At 63.9% G+C, this 18,426-nt stretch overlaps 2 protein-coding genes across 2 annotated transcripts; both read right to left on the bottom strand.

Moving 5' to 3' along the window:
• Positions 1-235: 235 nt before the first annotated feature.
• LOC147600268 (maestro heat-like repeat-containing protein family member 7) lies at positions 236-6,836 on the bottom strand. Its single transcript, XM_086751210.1, has 15 exons — positions 6,707-6,836; positions 6,339-6,406; positions 6,078-6,191; positions 5,737-5,894; positions 5,308-5,455; positions 4,884-5,071; positions 4,658-4,795; positions 4,097-4,211; positions 3,637-3,774; positions 2,902-3,057; positions 2,459-2,560; positions 2,040-2,142; positions 1,198-1,388; positions 868-1,115; positions 236-554 (listed from the first exon to the last, which is right to left on the bottom strand). Exons 1-15 carry the CDS (start codon positions 6,834-6,836, stop codon positions 236-238), a joined length of 2,316 nt encoding a protein of 771 aa, XP_086607336.1.
• Positions 6,837-8,446: 1,610 nt separating this feature from the next.
• On the bottom strand, positions 8,447-18,239 carry LOC147600267 (maestro heat-like repeat-containing protein family member 6). Its single transcript, XM_086751209.1, has 19 exons — positions 18,146-18,239; positions 15,419-15,486; positions 15,158-15,295; positions 14,817-14,974; positions 14,388-14,535; positions 13,964-14,151; positions 13,738-13,875; positions 13,177-13,291; positions 12,717-12,854; positions 12,272-12,400; positions 11,826-12,137; positions 11,539-11,640; positions 11,120-11,222; positions 10,772-10,831; positions 10,381-10,468; positions 9,935-10,093; positions 9,185-9,323; positions 8,629-8,679; positions 8,447-8,524 (listed from the first exon to the last, which is right to left on the bottom strand). Exons 1-19 carry the CDS (start codon positions 18,237-18,239, stop codon positions 8,447-8,449), a joined length of 2,406 nt encoding a protein of 801 aa, XP_086607335.1.
• Between the last annotated feature and the right edge of the window lie 187 nt (positions 18,240-18,426).

Raw genomic sequence — 18,426 nt, 5'->3', positions numbered from 1 at the left:
TCTGCAGGGCGGTTGTGTGCAGAAGCCGGCTTCTGCAGCCGGGAACCCCTGTTTTCCCTGGGGGCTTGCTGCCTTGCTGCAAAATCAGATGGCTTTTGATCTCAAACGGCAACAGACCCTGGCCAGCAGCAGAGATGCTGATTCTGCTACGCCAACGGGTTGGGCTGCTGCTGTCGGAACATCACCTTCCCCTTGCAGCGCCGCCTGCTCCAGCCCTGCTGCTGGGGGTGCTTCGCTATCCCGGCTCGCCATTCGTCTGCGGGAGGGGCAGACGTTGCCCTTTCCTTAGGCAAAGCGGGCCCATGAGGGGTGCATCGGCCACGGATGGACAGGGCAGCGACAGCCTGAGGAGCTCAGAGGAGCTTTGATCCTGCGGGCTGGTGGGGCGGGCGGGGCTGGCACGTGCCTCCCTGCAGCCGCACCACGGGCGCTGGGCGATGGGCACAGGAGTCAGGCAGGCGTGGCGACGGAGCAGCACAGAGGAACCGTGAACACGCAGGGAGGGAAGTGGGGGGATACATGTTCCCACGGCGGGGACCAGAGCTGCTCCTCTCCTGCAAGGCGGGAAAAGAGTTGCACGGGGCGCTGAAAGGAGACCGGAGCTGACCTGAGGGCCGTTCTCCTAGATTCTGCCGCCACCTTGTCCTCTGCAGCACTGAGACCCGGGCCAGATAAAGAGTCTCCTGGGTCGCCAGAGGTGAACGCACTTTCAGAACAGGGATCGGACCCACTGGAGGACCTTTTGCTGTGACCTGGCCTCAATCACCTCAGCACTTGTTGCAAAAGACTCTTGCAGCTGCTCTTGCAGCTCCAGTGCTGTGCGCCAGCGGCGCAGGGACAGAAATGGCCTGGTGCTGTGGGCTGTACCTCATCCACTCCTTGCCACGGGAGCCGTGAGCGCTGCAGAGCGCGTGCCCGGGAGGCAAAAGCTTTTCCTCTCCTTTCCTCTTGCTCTCGCAGGCCGGCGGAGCAGCTGGTGCCTGCGGCCAGGCCACGGGCTGTGGGTATGTCCGGTGCTGCCGCCAGCTGCGGGACAGCGGGCACAACTGGTCACTCTCTCCTGAGTATCCCAGTTTCTTCAGAGCAGGGCTTTTCCACTCCTTTATTTTCACAACCTAAAAACATGGAGAAGGCAGCTCCTTCTCCACAATCCCGCTCTCAGAGGCCATCCCCCTCCAGGCTCAGGTGGTCCAGCACAGGGAGCTCCTGGGAGCAGCTCCAACAGCACAGCCAGCCAGCGCCCCGGAAAGAAGGCCGCCTCCTCCACAGCCTGTGCAGCAGCCCAGGTCTGGAGGCAGACCTTCTCTCTGCAGCCTGTAGCACCAGCAGCGTTTGAGCTGCCAGGTTGGAGACCGAGAGGCTGGGGTCACTTGTCATGCCTCGAAGGGCTGGAACAGAGAGGAACAGAGGCCAGGTCAGAGCCTGCATCCGCGGGGACCCCAGGAAGCCCTCCTGCCAGGGCCAGCCCACCGCTCTTCCCATGGCCAGGAGGGAGCAGGGGCCAACGGGATCGGCCGGAAGGTGCTGGCCAAAAATACCCCACGTGCCCCTGACATCTCTGCTCTGCCCACGCTGCCCATCGTCTGTGCAGGGAGCAGAGCCCTCCCGATCGGGGCAGGGATTGCTGCCCCCTGCCCAGCTTCTTTCCTCCCCCCGACAGTCCCCGCTGACACCCCGCTGCGCTCACTCACCCTGGTACATGATCTGGAGCTTTACCTGCTCCTTACCACTCCCGTACTGCGCGCCGTGACCTAGGAACACACAGCCCATGAGCAGTCCCGCCAGCCCCAGCAGCACAGCTTCCCCACATCAGCCCAGCTACACGCTTTCCTCCCCTCGGCGGGGCTGAGCCCGGGGCCGTCCCCGAGCGTGACGGCCAAGGGCAGGGGTGGGAGAGGGCGGCAGGGAGCCCCACGGCTGCCCCGGCCCCGCGTGGGGCACCTGGGGCTCCACAGCCCATTCCTGCTGCCGCTGCAGCAGCCGGGGCTGGGGCCAAGCTGCAGTGGGGCAGGGAGGGACCCCGGGGAGTTGTGGCTCACCAATGAACCTGATGGCCGCCTCTCGCATGGACTCCTGCGGGCTCTGCAGGTACTGCAGCACCTGCAGCAGGTACTCGTCTGCCCTGCTGCCGTACTCTGCCAGCTGGAGAGAGCGCAAGGGAAAGGAGGGAAAGGTTGGCACAGGATGTCCCCCTTGGCCGGGCGGCACCTGCACGCAGGACCTGCCGGGACACCCACAGCAAATCCCAGCCAGCAGCCGGCTGGTGCCGGGCTTGGGGAGGAAGAGGAGCCTGGAGAAGAGCCCGTGGGGCCGCACGCCTGAGGAAGGCAGCGTGCGTGGGGTGCAGGCTGGCAGCAGTGGGCAGGGGCACAGCTGCCAGCACCACACGCTGGGCAGTGCGGACAGGGGGCTTGTCCAGCCTGGCGCTGCGGCTCTGGGGCTCTGGGGCCATCCTTACCAGGCACTGGCTGACCTCCCATATCTGCTGCCTCTTTAGCACCTCCCTGAGATTCATCTTCTTCAGGAACTTGCTGGCTTCATTCAGGGTTTCCCAAGAGGCCTGCAGAGCAGCAGAGACTGGGAGATGGCACCGCTGCCCAGGGCACAGGACCTGCGTCCCCTGCACCTGGCCAAGGCTCAGGGCCTCTCCTGGCCGCTGCTGGGAAGATGCAGCAGCTGACAAAGGTGTCTGCCGGCGCGTTCGGTGCCCGGGCCGAGGAGTGGGACAACCCCCAACCCGGGCACCTGGTGCTGCCGGGGCAGCGGGACAGAGCTCCCCCAGAGCTGCTGCTCTGGAGCCAGGGCCAGGAGGAGGCTGGAGCGCTGCAGCCCGCGAGGCACCGGGACAGGAGGCAGCCGAGCCACCTCCCGCGGGGACCCCAGCAGGTCAGAAATCCTCACCTCTGCCACGGTCCGGTTCTTGTCATTCAAGTGGCAGAGCAGCGGGATCAGGCTCTTGTGCACCTCCGCCTTCAGTGGATCTTTTCCCTGCTGCTCTACGGACATCATCACATATCCAAAGACTTTGATGGAGAGCAGTCGCACGTTCTTCGATTCCTGGATGAAGGAAGAGGGCAAGAGCTGAGCACCAGCTGCTCCAGGCCCACCACACATCATGGGTCTGAAAAGCCACAGGGCACAAAGTTTCTGGGCAGCAGCCAGCGCCCGTGGTGGGGGGCTCAAAGCCTTACGTTGTCGAAGAGTGGCCGGAGCCGCTCAGCCAGCTGCAGCGCGATGTTGCTGGGAATTGGCACGTCCATTGCCAGGAGCATCTCGCTGAGCACAGACAGGGTCTTCTCAACCACTTCGGTGTCTGCATCCTGAAGTAGCAATACGAGCCTCGGAAATAGGCACTGCATTTTTTGGACCTGTGTGGAACACAGTGCTGTGTTGTGAAGCCCAAAAAGGCTGCACGGACAAAACCACTGCAGCAGTTTGAGCCCACGCTGCTGCCTCGGGACCCAGGTGCAAAGGCCTGCCCCGAAGGACTCGGGCAGGTGAACGGGGAGGCAGGAGCGTTGGGAGCAGCTACCACAGCTCCCAAGGCCCAGCCAAGCCCAAGGGACTCTGCTACCCAGCACCCCGTGCCCAGCCCCACGTCGCCAGCACAGCTTCAGCCGGCTGCCCCCTGCTCACCATCACGGGGGTCTTGCAGAGCTCGACGAGGCCTCTGAGCACCAGGCGACGCATCACTGTGCACTCGCTGTGCAGGAACCTTGGGGCGAGCTGCAGGATCTGGTCACCCCAGCTGCTTATGTCAGGGTAGGCCAGGAACTAAAACACACGGAGCAGTGAGAGGGGTGCCTGGCCGGCACCCAGCACCGCGCAGGGCTGGGTCCAGCCAGGAGCAGAGGGCACGGGCGCCGTCCCAGGCAGCCCAGCCCAAAGGCAGCAGCGGCTGCAGAGCCCCTGGGGCACATGGCGCAGGTCGCTCGCCCACTCCGCTGTGCCTCCCAGCCCTCGGCAGCCTCTGATCGCTCGCCAGAGCTCCCCCTCTGCCCCAGCTCCATCGGCTGGGCTGCCCCGCAGCTGCTGCTGCCACAGGGCAGCGTGGTGGGAGGCAGCTCAGCGAGGCAGCGCTCCCCGTCTGGCTCACCTCCACGAGGAATGTCATGGCGGGCATCTCCCAGCGTGGCTCCTTCCGGCTGAGCAGCTCCACCAGGTAGTTTGCAATCCAGCGACGGAAGCGTGTGGATAAAATACGCATCTCTCTGGTGGAGGGGATAAGGAACTGTTGGTCCCGAGCTACGCTCGCAAACCAGGAGGCTCCTTTTGGGGAAAGAACTGGAAAAACGCCCTACCATGCCCCAAAGCCTTCCCTTCTGAGGAGACCCCTTTCAGCCCACGGGCGACTCATCACCCCCAGGCTCTGCCCCCGGCCCTCACTGCCTCCTGCCCTGCATCGGCGGGCTGCCCTCGCTGGGGCTGCCTGCAGACAGAGCCCCTGCTCCCTGCCGTCAGCCCAGGCCCCTCCGGAGGGGACGCTGGCGCTCTGGGAGGTGGCTGCTCCTGTGCCCCCACCTCTCCCAGGCTTTTCCATTCTGCTGGGCCATCCCTCACTGACAAGTCCCTCTCACCCACGACCAAGGGGATTGTGTGGGGCGCCCCGTCTGCAGGGCAGAAATGGGCGGGGGGGTGGGGAGAAGGGGGCTCTCACCTGGCCAGCAGACCCACTGCGCAGTGCTGGGTCTCAGCGTTGAGGAGCGTGTCCCAGCCATGCTTCCGTTGGACGTCAAACACCACGTTCTCATAGCCAACGCGGCAGAGCAGCGCTTTGACAGTCAGCACTGCAAACCTGTGTGCACAGCAAAGGCCAGGTCACACCGGGAGCCCTGGCCCCAGCTCCAGGGCCGTGGGGGCACGGGAGGACTGGGATGGGGCACCTTTTAGGGTGTGTGGGAAGGCCATCTTCCTCCCGGCATTCCCTCCAGAAGGTTTCAACCTTCCCTGGCATCTGCTCTGTGATGAAGAAAATTTGGAAGAGCAGAAGCAGGAAGAGGCGAGGGAAATGCATCACCAATGCCCCTGGGCACCCGGGCAGTCGGAGGATCTCCCGCAGCGCCCTGGTTGCCTGCAGAAAACAAAGCACCCAGAGAGAGCACTCAGTGCCGAAATATCCCTGTGGCGGGGCCCCAGCGTGGGAGGGGGAGGCTCGGGCGCTGGCCTGGGCTGTGGGAGACGCAGGGGGAACATGTGGCCTCGTGCCCCCTCAGCCTGCCCCTAAGCCAGGTTTCCGGCCCACGCTGAGACAGCGCGATGCAGGGGAGCGTGGAGAGCCGCCTGGAGAGGCACAGTCCAGAAACTCACGGCCAGGGCAAAGACACCCGTGCTGTCCCCGTCGGAGGTGGACGTGCTGTGCATTGGCCAGTCCTCCAGCACACAGAGCAGCTCCAGCAGCACCTTCTCCGCAGTCCTGCCCGAGGAGACCATCGCCCTCCACATGGCCGCAGCAGCTCTGCAGGCCCAGAGCTCTGTGTTAGCGGGGTCTCGGCCACAGCGCCCTGGCCTGGGCAACCACCGGCTGCCAGCCTACCCTGCGGGCAGGAAGGCGGCCGAGCACCGGTGCCTTGAGGGGCAGGGAGGGAGCGTGGCAGAGGGCTGTGGGCTGGGATGTCAGGGCTGGGAAACGGAGGGACAGCAGTGCCCCAAATATCTCTGCCTGTCTGGCAGCCCCCGTGGGACAGGCTCGACAGAGGCTGGTGAGCCCTGAGCCCTCAAGCCAGGTGTGCCCCGTACCTGTCGCACGATGGGGCACAGCGCAGGAGGGTCACCACCACATCCCGGCGGTGCGCGTGGGTCAGCTCCTGAAGGGTGTTGTCCCACTGGTCCTCGGCAGACACATCCGTGCTGGACGTGAGCCGCCGGTAGATGCGCCTCACAGTCCCGGGCACCTGGAGGAGACACGGCTGAGAGATGGAGTGCTGCCAGAGCCAGCCATTTCCCCAGCTGCCCCCGGGATGTGCTTCCCTTCCCGCCGCACTGTGCTGGCCTAAAAGGCTGTTGGGTGCCCAGGGGACCCGGCGTCAGGGGGCACACAAGCCCTGGGGAGCTCGAGCCCCGGTCAAAGGCCACTTATGCTCCAAGCAGGAGGTGTCACTTTCCAGAGGCACATCCAGCACGGCCGCACAAGCCTCTGCATTGCAGGACTCAGAGTCTGCCCTGCCCTTGACGGCCGTGACAGTGGTGCCTTCCTGCTCAGTGAGGCTGAGGGATTCTTAAAACATTTGCAGGAGAAGGAAGGGCGGGGAAGAGAGAGATGTCACCGTAAGTGCCCTGACGGCAGTGCTTGGCTGAGCAGCCAGAGCAGCCCCAGCCCAGGCGGGTACGGCTGTGGGTACCTGTGCTGTCCAGTAGGAGAGGGTACGGGTGTCCTCCTGCTCCTCCTCCTCTTCCGACAAGTCCCAGCCTGGATGTGGCAAAGACAGAGCACAGGCAGAGCTGAGGGGCTGCGGGAGAGGCTGGAGAACAGAGGCGAGCCCCGCGCTGCCCGGGCAGGGCCAGTCCCGGGGCAGGGGCTGGTGGGGACGCTGACCCCCGTCTCTCTGCCCACGTGTTGGGGCTGGGGGTGCCCAGTGGATGGAGCATGGCCGGAGCCCAGCCGTGGGGAACAGCCCCATACCCTCTTCCCGTGGGAATGGCCACGGGGGATGGGATGGGGCCAAGGCGGCAGCAGCCACGAGCCCTGTGTCCCAGCTCAGACACTCACCTGCGTGCAGCGACTGGACCTCCTCCACCTCATCAGGCTGCCGTGCTGGGGCAGCCCCAGCACCTTCCTCCTCCTCATCCTCCTTCCCAAGCCAGGCCAGCCTGGGCTCGCTGGGCGGTCTCTCCGCCATCCCGCTGAGGCCTGGCCGCGAGGGCTCCTGTCCCAGGGACGAGAGACGCCTCGGAAAAGCACCACGGACGTGGGTCGGCAGGGAACAAGGTGGCTGCACAGGAGCTCCTTGCACCCCAATTCCGTCCCGTCCTGTCCTGTCGCGCCCTCCAGGCACTGTGGGGTGCTCCCTCTGACGCCAACAGCTGTATCGCCAAGGGCCCTGTGACACACTGCAGCATGCCCCGCCCTGGGGACCCCCGAGTCCGCCTCGCAGCACAAACCCTTTTTTGCGCTCACTACAAAATCGGTATTCTCACGGTAGCAATGATGTTTCCCTACGTATTGTAAATAACATTGCTCCAGTGAGGGCACCGCGTTTGAATGGGCTTCGTTCGTGTTGCTTTTGAACGTCTTGGATTAATGCTCTGGGACACAGCAACGCGCAGTCAGGTTCTGGGTGCGCTGTCCTTGGGCCCTTGGTTCAACGGCCGCCGTCACTGGCAAAGAGTCCTCCCGCAGACACGAAGCTCCACGTGCGAGAGGGGCGTAGCTGGCCGTGCTCGCTGCATCCTCGCGTTCCGCCTGCGTCCCTCGGCCCCACCTTCTCAGTTCTGCCGAGGGTTTTGCTGTAGTCAACCCTGTGACTGTCACATTGAAGGGACAGACTAAGGGCATTTATTTTTTAAAAAATATCTGTAGGGTAATTGCGCTGGCTTTGTGTAGCGGGGGGGCTACAGCGGCAGCTGCTGCGAGGAGCTGCTGGAAGTTTCCCCTTTGTGCGGTGGGCCCAGCCGGGTCTAGGGTGGACCTGCCGCTGGGCAAGGCCGAGCCAATTGGCGACAGTGCTAATGCCTCTGTGGTAATGTCTTTAACAAGGGGAAAATAAAAAAACCAAAGTGAAGAAGCAGAAGCGGGGGTAGAGAGGCGGAGGCGCGAGCCTGGTAGGCCTGGCAGGCCTCACCCTCTGTCCTCTCGCCAGCAGCCGCCTGGGCCCAACTCGGCCAGGAGAAGTGAAGAGAGGAGATGTGAAGAGAAGCTGAGAGGCGTCTGCCTGAGCCGATTGTGAAGGATTTCTGGTGAGAGGAAGGGCTGCGGGTCCCAAGGGCAGTGAGGAAGGAGGAGGAAGAGAAAAGTGCCTGTGGGCCGGGATTCCCCTGCAGCCCGTGGTGCAGCCCATGGTGAGGCCGGCTGTGCCCCTGCAGCCCGGGGAGCCCACGGAGGAGCAGAGATCCCCCTGCAGCCCGGGGAGCCCACGGAGGAGCAGAGATCCCCCTGCAGCCCGGGGAGCCCACGGAGGAGCAGAGATCCCCCTGCAGCCCGGGGAGCCCACGGAGGAGCAGAGATCCCCCCGCAGCCCGGGGAGCCCACGGAGGAGCAGAGATCCCCCTGCAGCCCGGGGAGGACCCCACGCCGGGGCACAGGAAGAATGTGAGGAGTTCTTCCCCCGAGGAGGAAGGAGCGGCGGAAAACAGTGTGTGACGAACTGAGCGCAGACCCCATGCCCTGTTCCCCATGTGCTGCTCGAGGGGGTTGAGATAATTTGGAATGAACTTTAGCCCAGGAACAGGCAGGGGTAGGGGAAGATTTTTTCCTCTCTCTCATTATCCTACTTTGTTTTTTTTTTTTGTTCTATTCCATCTCCCCCATTTCCTCGCAGGCTGGGGGATCAGTGAGAGACTGCGTAGCTTGGTCCCGTGTGGGGCTGAACTGTGACAGCAGTGTACGGCTGACAGCCCCTGGTCCTCACAGAAACAGCCAGCAAATCCACAAGATGTCTTTTTGGGCAAGAAAAATGCACCTCTCGCCCTCACGTGTGACAGCTCGTTCAAGGGCTTTGCCACGAGACGACGAGCAGCAAACCTCTGTGTGGCACAAAAGATTTCCATGGTCACTCCCCATCTCCCCACGATCAAGTATTGCAAGGACTCCATGGTTTAAAGCTCTTGTTTTTCATACAATTCACCAGATCAGCGCAGCCCTTTGTGGACTCCTGGCTCCATCTGAACTGTGCTGCAGGATCTCTGGCACCTCCGAGAGCAGTTGCATTTTGGCAGCTGCCTATTTTCTGGCAGCGACCCTGCCTGGCTGGCTGCGCCCTCCTCGGGGAGGAGGTGGGTGGGGCAGCCTGGCCTCCTCTTCAGCAGCAGCCACCCTCTATGCAGAAAACCTCTACAGATGCTGGCGGGTGGAAATGTTCTGGAAGAAAGCAAGCAAGGTGCGGTGTCAGCCGCTCGCCTCGCTTGCGCACGCTCTGCAGGGCGGTTGTGTGCAGAAGCTGGCTTCTGCAGCCGGGAACCCCTGTTTTCCCTGGGGGCTTGCTGCCTTGCTGCAAAATCAGATGGCTTTTGATCTCAAACGGCAACAGACCCTGGCCAGCAGCAGAGATGCTGATTCTGCTACGCCAACGGGTTGGGCTGCTGCTGTCGGAACATCACCTTCCCCTTGCAGCGCCGCCTGCTCCAGCCCTGCTGCTGGGGGTGCTTCGCTATCCCGGCTCGCCATTCGTCTGCGGGAGGGGCAGACGTTGCCCTTTCCTTAGGCAAAGCGGGCCCATGAGGGGTGCATCGGCCACGGATGGACAGGGCAGCGACAGCCTGAGGAGCTCAGAGGAGCTTTGATCCTGCGGGCTGGTGGGGCGGGCGGGGCTGGCACGTGCCTCCCTGCAGCCGCACCACGGGCGCTGGGCCATGGGCACAGGAGTCAGGCAGGCGTGGCGACGGAGCGGCACAGAGGAACCGTGAACACGCAGGGAGGGAAGTGGGGGGATAAATGTTCCCACGGCGGGGACCAGACCTGCTCCTCTCCTGCAAGGCGGGAAAAGAGTTGCACGGGGCGCTGAAAGGAGACCGGAGCTGACCTGAGGGCCGTTCTCCTAGATTCTGCCGCCACCTTGTCCTCTGCAGCACTGAGACCCGGGCCAGATAAAGAGTCTCCTGGGTCGCCAGAGGTGAACGCACTTTCAGAACAGGGATCGGCCCCATTGGAGGACCTTTTGCTGTGACCTGGCCTCGATCACCTCAGCACTTGTTGCAAAAGACTCTTGCAGCTGCTCTTGCAGCTCCAGTGCTGTGCGCCAGCGGCGCAGGGACAGAAATGGCCTGGTGCTGTGGGCTGTACCCCATCCACTCCTTGCCACGGGAGCCGTGAGCGCTGCAGAGCGCGTGCCCGGGAGGCAAAAGCTTTTCCTCTCCTTTCCTCTTGCTCTCGCAGGCCGGCGGAGCAGCTGGCGCCTGCGGCCAGGCCACGGGCTGTGGGTATGTCCGGTGCTGCCGCCAGCTGCGGGACAGTGGGCACGACTGGTCACTCTCTCCTGAGTATCCCAGTTTCTTCAGGGCAGGGCTTTTCCACTCCTTTATTTTCACAACCTAAAAACATGGAGAAGGCAGCTCCTTCTCCACAATCCCGCTCTCAGAGGCCATCCCCCTCCAGGCTCAGGTGGTCCAGCACAGGGAGCTCCTGGGAGCAGCTCCTGGGATCAGCTCCAACAGCACAGCCAGCCAGCGCCCCGGAAAGAAGGCCGCCTCCTCCACAGCCTGTGCAGCAGCCCAGGTCTGGAGGCAGACCTTCTCTCTGCAGCCTGTAGCACCAGCAGCGTTTGAGCTGCCAGGTTGGAGACCGAGAGGCTGGGGTCACTTGTCATGCCTCGAAGGGCTGGAACAGAGAGGAACAGAGGCCAGATCAGAGCCTGCATCCGCGGGGACCCCAGGAAGCCCTCCTGCCAGGGCCAGCCCACCGCTCTTCCCATGGCCAGGAGGGAGCAGGGGCCAACGGGATCGGCCAGAAGGTGCTGGCCAAAAATACCCCACGTGCCCCTGACATCTCTGCTCTGCCCACGCTGCCCCTCGTCTGTGCAGGGAGCAGAGCCCTCCCGATCGGGGCAGGGATTGCTGCCCCCTGCCCGGATTCTTTCCTCCCCGCGACAGTCCCCGCTGACACCCCGCTGCGCTCACTCACCCTGGTACATGATCTGGAGCTTTACCTGCTCCTTACCACTCCCGTACTGCGCGCCGTGACCTAGGAACACACAGCCCATGAGCAGTCCCGCCAGCCCCAGCAGCGCAGTTTCCCCACATCAGCCCAGCTACACGCTTTCCTCCCCTCGGCGGGGCTGAGCCCGGGGCCGTCCCCGAGCGTGACGGCCAAGGGCAGGGGTGGGAGAGGGCGGCAGGGAGCCCCACGGCTGCCCCGGCCCCGCGTGGGGCACCTGGGGCTCCACAGCCCATTCCTGCTGCCGCTGCAGCAGCCGGGGCTGGGGCCAAGCTGCAGTGGGGCAGGGAGGGACCCCGGGGAGTTGTGGCTCACCAATGAACCTGATGGCCGCCTCTCGCATGGACTCCTGCGGGCTCTGCAGGTACTGCAGCACCTGCAGCAGGTACTCGTCTGCCCTGCTGCCGTACTCTGCCAGCTGGAGAGAGCGCAAGGGAAAGGAGGGAAAGGTTGGCACAGGATGTCCCCCTTGGCCGGGCGGCACCTGCACGCAGGACCGGCCGGGACACCCACGGCAAATCCCAGCCAGCAGCCGGCTGGTGCCGGGCTTGGGGAGGAAGAGGAGCCTGGAGAAGAGCCCGTGGGGCCACACGCCTGAGGAAGGCAGCGTGCGTGGGGTGCAGGCTGGCAGCAGTGGGCAGGGGCACAGCTGCCAGCACCACACGCTGGGCAGTGCGGACAGGGGGCTTGTCCAGCCTGGCGCTGGGGCTCTGGGGCTCTGGGGCCATCCTTACCAGGCACTGGCCGACCTCCCATATCTGCTGCCTCTTTAGCACCTCCCTGAGATTCATCTTCTTCAGGAACTTGCTGGCTTCATTCAGGGTTTCCCAAGAGGCCTGCAGAGCAGCAGAGACTGGGAGATGGCACCGCTGCCCAGGGCACAGGACCTGCGTCCCCTGCACCTGGCCAAGGCTCAGGGCCTCTCCTGGCCGCTGCTGGGAAGATGCAGCAGCTGACAAAGGTGTCTGCTGGCGCGTTTGGTGCCCGGGCCGAGGAGTGGGACAACCCCCAACCCGGGCACCTGGTGCTGCCGGGGCAGCGGGACAGAGCTCCCCCAGAGCTGCTGCTCTGGAGCCAGGGCCAGGAGGAGGCTGGAGCGCTGCAGCCCGCGAGGCACCGGGACAGGAGGCAGCCGAGCCACCTCCCGCGGGGACCCCAGCAGGTCAGAAATCCTCACCTCTGCCACGGTCCGGTTCTTGTCATTCAAGTGGCAGAGCAGCGGGATCAGGCTCTTGTGCACCTCCGCCTTCAGTGGATCTTTTCCCTGCTGCTCTACGGACATCATCACATATCCAAAGACTTTGATGGAGAGCAGTTGCACGTTCTTCGATTCCTGGATGAAGGAAGAGGGCAAGAGCTGAGCACCAACTGCTCCAGGCCCACCACACATCATGGGTCTGAAAAGCCACAGGGCACAAAGTTTCTGGGCAGCAGCCAGCGCCCGTGGTGGGGGGCTCAAAGCCTTACGTTGTCGAAGAGTGGCCGGAGCCGCTCAGCCAGCTGCAGCGCGATGTTGCTGGGAATTGGCACGTCCATTGCCAGGAGCATCTCGCTGAGCACAGACAGGGTCTTCTCAACCACTTCGGTGTCTGCATCCTGAAGTAGCAATACGAGCCTCGGAAATAGGCACTGCATTTTTTGGACCTGTGTGGAACACAGTGCTGTGTTGTGAAGCCCAAAAAGGCTGCACGGACAAAACCACTGCAGCAGTTTGAGCCCACGCTGCTGCCTCGGGAGCCAGGTGCAAAGGCCTGCCCCGAAGGACTCGGGCAGGTGAACGGGGAGGCAGGAGCGTTGGGAGCAGCTACCACAGCTCCCAAGGCCCAGCCAAGCCCAAGCGACTCTCCTACCCAGCACCCCGTGCCCAGCCCCACGTCGCCAGCACAGCTTCAGCCGGCTGCCCCCTGCTCACCATCACGGGGGTCTTGCAGAGCTCGACGAGGCCTCTGAGCACCAGGCGACGCATCACTGTGCACTCGCTGTGCAGGAACCTTGGGGCGAGCTGCAGGATCTGGTCACCCCAGCTGCTTATGTCAGGGTAGGCCAGGAACTAAAACACACGGAGCAGTGAGAGGGGTGCCTGGCCGGCACCCAGCACCGCGCAGGGCTGGGTCCAGCCAGGAGCAGAGGGCACGGGCGCCGTCCCAGGCAGCCCAGCCCAAAGGCAGCAGCGGCTGCAGAGCCCCTGGGGCACATGGCGCAGGTCGCTCGCCCACTCCGCTGTGCCTCCCAGCCCTCGGCAGCCTCTGATCGCTCGCCAGAGCTCCCCCTCTGCCCCAGCTCCATCGGCTGGGCTGCCCCGCAGCTGCTGCTGCCACAGGGCAGCGTGGTGGGAGGCAGCTCAGCGAGGCAGCGCTCCCCATCTGGCTCACCTCCACAAGGAATGTCATGGCGGGCATCTCCCAGCGTGGCTCCTTCCGGCTGAGCAGCTCCACCAGGTAGTTTGCAATCCAGCGACGGAAGCGTGTGGATAAAATACGCATCTCTCTGGTGGAGGGGATAAGGAACTGTTGGTCCCGAGCTACGCTCGCAAACCAGGAGGCTCCTTTTGGGGAAAGAACTGGAAAAACGCCCTACCATGCCCCAAAGCCTTCCCTTCTGAGGAGACCCCTTTCAGCCCACGGGCGACTCATCACCCCCAGGCTCTGCCCCCGGCCCTCACTGCCTCCTGCCCTGCATCGGCGGGCTGCCCTCGCTGGGGCTGCCTGCAGACAGAGCCCCTGCTCCCTGCCGTCAGCCCAGGCCCCTCCGGAGGGGACGCTGGCGCTCTGGGAGGTGGCTGCTCCTGTGCCCCCACCTCTCCCAGGCTTTTCCATTCTGCTGGGCCATCCCTCGCTGACAAGTCCCTCTCACCCACGACCAAGGGGATTGTGTGGGGCGCCCCGTCTGCAGGGCAGAAATGGGCGGGGGGGTGGGGAGAAGGGGGCTCTCACCTGGCCAGCAGACCCACTGCGCAGTGCTGGGTCTCAGCGTTGAGGATCGTGTCCCAGCCATGCTTCCATTGGACGTCAAACACCACGTTCTCATACCCAAGATGACAGAGCAGCGCTTTGACAGTCAGCACTGCAAACCTGCGTGCACAGCAAAGGCCAGGTCACACCGGGAGCCCTGGCCCCAGCTCCAGGGCCGTGGGGGCACAGGAGGACCGGGATGGGGCACCTTTTAGTGTGTGTGGGAAGGCCATCTTCCTCCCGGCATTCCCTCCAGAAGGTTTCAACCTTCCCTGGCATCTGCTCTGTGATGAAGAAAATTTGGAAGAGCAGAAGCAGGAAGAGGCAAGGGAAATGCATCACCAATGCCCCTGGGCACCCGGGCAGTCGGAGGATCTCCCGCAGCGCCCTGGTTGCCTGCAGAAAACAAAGCACCCAGAGAGAGCACTCAGTGCCGAAATATCCCTGTGGCGGGGCCCCAGCGTGGGAGGGGGAGGCTCGGGCGCTGGCCTGGGCCGTGGGAGACGCAGGGGGAGCATGTGGCCTCGTGCCCCCTCAGCCTGCCCCTAAGCCAGGTTTCCGGCCCACGCTGAGACAGAGTGATGCAGGGGAGCGTGGAGAGCCGCCCGGAGAGGCACAGTCCAGAAACTCACGGCCAGGGCAAAGACACCCGTGCTGTCCCCGTCGGAGGTGGACGTGCTGTGCATTGGCCAGTCCTCCAGCACGCAGAGCAGCTCCAGCAGCACCTTCTCCGCAGTCCTGCCCGAGGAGACCATCGCCCTCCACATGGTCGCAGCAGCTCTGCAGGCCCAGAGCTCTGTGTTAGCGGGGTCTCGGCCACAGCGCCCTGGCCTGGGCAACCACCGGCTGCCAGCCTACCCTGCGGGCAGGAAGGCGGCCGAGCACCGGTGCCTTGAGGGGCAGGGAGGGAGCGTGGCAGAGGGCTGTGGGCTGGGATGTCAGGGCTGGGAAACGGAGGGTCAGCAGTGCCCCAAAAATCTCTGCCTGTCTGGCAGCCCCCGTGGGACGGGCTCGACAGAGGCTGGTGAGCCCTGAGCCCTCAAGGCAGGTGTGCCCCGTACCTGTCGCACGATGGGGCACAGCGCAGGAGGGTCATCACCACATCCCGGGGGTGCGCGTGGGTCAGCTCCTGAAGGGTGTTGTCCCACTGGTCCTCGGCAGACACATCCGTGCTGGACGTGAGCCGCCGGTAGATGCGCCTCACAGTCCCGGGCACCTGGAGGAGACACGGCTGAGAGATGGAGTGCTGCCAGAGCCAGCCATTTCCCCAGCTGCCCCCGGGATGTGCTTCCCTTCCCGCCGCACTGTGCTGGCCTAAAAGGCTGTTGGGTGCCCAGGGGAGCCGGCGTCAGGGGGCACACAAGCCCTGGGGAGCTCGAGCCCCGGTCAAAGGCCACTTATGCTCCAAGCAGGAGGTGTCACTTTCCAGAGGCACATCCAGCACGGCCGCACAAGCCTCTGCATTGCAGGACTCAGAGTCTGCCCTGCCCTTGACAGCCGTGACAGTGGTGCCTTCCTGCTCAGTGAGGCTGAGGGATTCCTAAAACATTTGCAGGAGAAGGAAGGGTGGGGAAGAGAGAGATGTCACCCCAAGTGCCCTGACGGCAGTGCTTGGCTGAGCAGCCAGAGCAGCCCCAGCCCAGGCGGGGATGGCTGTGGGTACCTGTGCTGTCCAGTAGAAGAGGGTACGGGTGTCCTCCTGCTCCTCCTCCTCTTCCGACAAGTCCCAGCCTGGATGTGGCAAAGACAGAGCACAGGCAGAGCTGAGGGGCTGCGGGAGAGGCTGGAGAACAGAGGCGAGCCCCGCGCTGCCCGGGCAGGGCCAGTCCCGGGGCAGGGGCTGGTGGGGACGCTGACCCCCGTCTCTCTGCCCACGTGTTGGGGCTGGGGGTGCCCAGTGGATGGAGCATGGCCGGAGCCCAGCCGTGGGGAACAGCCCCATACCCTCTTCCCGTGGGAATGGCCACGGGGGATGGGATGGGGCCAAGGCGGCAGCAGCCACGAGCCCTGTGTCCCAGCTCAGCCACTCACCTGCGTGCAGCGACTGGACCTCCTCCACCTCATCAGGCTGCCGTGCTGGGGCAGCCCCAGCACCTTCCTCCTCCTCCTCCTCCTTCCCAAGCCAGGCCAGCCTGGGCTCGCTGGGCGGTCTCTCCGCCATCCCGCTGAGGCCTGGCCGCGAGGGCTCCTGTCCCAGGGACGAGAGACGCCTCGGAAAAGCACCACGGACGTGGGTCGGCAGGGAACAAGGTGGCTGCACAGGAGCTCCTTGCACCCCAATTCCGTCCCGTCCTGTCCCGTCGCGCCCTCCAGGCACTGTGGGGTGCTCCCTCTGACGCCAACAGCTGTATCGCCAAGGGCGCTGTGACACACTGCCACGTGCCATCCAATCGGCAGCGCCCATATCACGGCGGGTCACAAAGGGCCCTGTGACGCACTGCAGCGTGCCCCGCCCTGGGGACCCCCGAGTCCGCCTCGCAGCACAAACCCTTTTTTGCGCTCTCTACAAAATCGTTATTCTCACGGTAGCAATGATGTTTCCCTACGTATTGTAAATAACATTGCTCCAGTGAGGGCACCGCGTTTGAATGGGCTTCGTTCGTGTTGCTTTTGAACGTCTTGGATTAATGCTCTGGGACACAGCAACGCGCAGTCAGGTTCTGGGTGCGCTGTCCTTGGGCCCTTGGTTCAACGGCCGCCGTCACTGGCAAAGAGTCCTCCCGCAGACACGAAGCTCCACGTGCGAGAGGGGCGTAGCTGGCCGTGCTCGCTGCATCCTCGCGTTCCGCCTGCGTCCCTCGGCCCCACCTTCTCAGTTCTGCCGAGGGTTTTGCTGTAGTCGACCCTGTGTCTGTCACATTGAAGGGACAGACTAAGGGCATTTATTTTTTAAAAAATATCTGTAGGGTAATTGCGCTGGCTTTGTGTAGCGGGGGGGATACAGCGGCAGCTGCTGCGAGGAGCTGCTGGAAGTTTCCCCTTTGTGCGGTGGGCCCAGCCGGGTCTAGGGTGGACCTGCCGCTGGGCAAGGCCGAGCCAATTGGCGACAGTGCTAATGCCTCTGTGGTAATGTCTTTAACAAGGGGAAAATAAAAAAAACAAAGTGAAGAAGCAGAAGCGGGGGCAGAGGGGGAGGCGCGAGCCTGGTGGGCCTGGCAGGCCTCACCCTCTGTCCTCTCGCCAGCAGCCGCCTGGGCCCAACTCGGCCAGGAGAAGTGAAGAGAGGAGATGTGAAGAGAAGCTGAGAGGGGTCTGCCTGAGCCGATTGTGAAGGATTTCTGGTGAGAGGAAGGGCTGCGGGTCTCAAGGGCAGTGAGGAAGGAGGAGGAAGAGAAAAGTGCCTGTGGGCCGGGATTCCCCTGCAGCCCGTGGTGCAGCCCATGGTGAGGCCGGCTGTGCCCCTGCAGCCCGGGGAGCCCACGGAGGAGCAGAGATCCCCCCGCAGCCCGGGGAGCCCACGGAGGAGCAGAGATCCCCCTGCAGCCCGGGGAGCCCACGGAGGAGCAGAGATCCCCCCGCAGCCCGGGGAGCCCACGGAGGAGCAGAGATCCCCCTGCACCCCGGGGAGGCCCACGGAGGAGCAGAGATCCCCCTGCAGCCCGGGGAGCCCACGGAGGAGCAGAGATCCCCCCGCAGCCCGGGGAGCCCACGGAGGAGCAGAGATCCCCCTGCAGCCCGGGGAGCCCACGGAGGAGCAGAGATCCCCCTGCAGCCCGGGGAGCCCACGGAGGAGCAGAGATCTCCCCGCAGGCCGGGGAGCCCACAGAGCAGCAGAGATCCCCCCGCAGCCCGGGGAGCCCACGGAGGAGCAGAGATCTCCCCGCAGCCTGGGGAGCCCACGGAGGATCAGAGATCCCCCTGCAGCCCGGGGAGCCCACGGAGGAGCAGAGATCTCCCCGCAGCCCGGGGAGCCCACGGAGGAGCAGAGATCCCCCCACAGCCCAGGGAGCCCACGGAGGAGCAGAGATCCCCCTGCAGCCCGGGGAGGACCCCACGCCGGGGCACAGGAAGAATGTGAGGAGTTCTTCCCCCGAGGAGGAAGGAGCGGCGGAAAACAGCGTGTGACGAACTGAGCATAGCCCCCATGCCCTGTTCCCCCTGTGTTGCTCGAGGGGGTTGAGATAATTTGGAATGAACTTTAGCCCAGGAACAGGCAGGGGTAGGGGAAGATTTTTTCTTCTCTCTCATTATCCTACTTTGTTTTTTTTTTTTGTTCTATTCCATCTCCCCCATTTCCTCGCAGGCTGGGGGATCAGTGAGAGACTGCGTAGCTTGGTCCCGTGTGGGGCTGAACTGTGACAGCAGTGTACGGCTGACAGCCCCTGGTCCTCACAGAAACAGCCAGCAAATCCACAAGATGTCTTTTTGGGCAAGAAAATGCACCTCTCACCCTCACGTGTGACAGCTCGTTCAAGGGCTTTGCCACGAGACGACGAGCAGCAAACCTCTGTGTGGCACAAAAGATTTCCATGGTCACTCCCCATCTCCCCACGATCAAGTATTGCAAGGACTCCATGGTTTAAAGCTCTTGTTTTTCATACAATTCACCAGATCAGCGCAGCCCTTTGTGGACTCCTGGCTCCATCTGAACTGTGCTGCAGGATCTCTGGCACCTCTGAGAGCAGTTGCATTTTGGCAGCTGCCTATTTTCTGGCAGCGACCCTGCCTGGC

The sequence above is a fragment of the Chlamydotis macqueenii genome, chromosome 6 (genome assembly GCF_036417535.1).
Source record: "Chlamydotis macqueenii isolate bChlMac1 chromosome 6, bChlMac1.mat, whole genome shotgun sequence".
Lineage (NCBI taxonomy): Eukaryota > Metazoa > Chordata > Aves > Otidiformes > Otididae > Chlamydotis > Chlamydotis macqueenii.
This window is presented reverse-complemented; position numbering and strand designations above follow the sequence as displayed.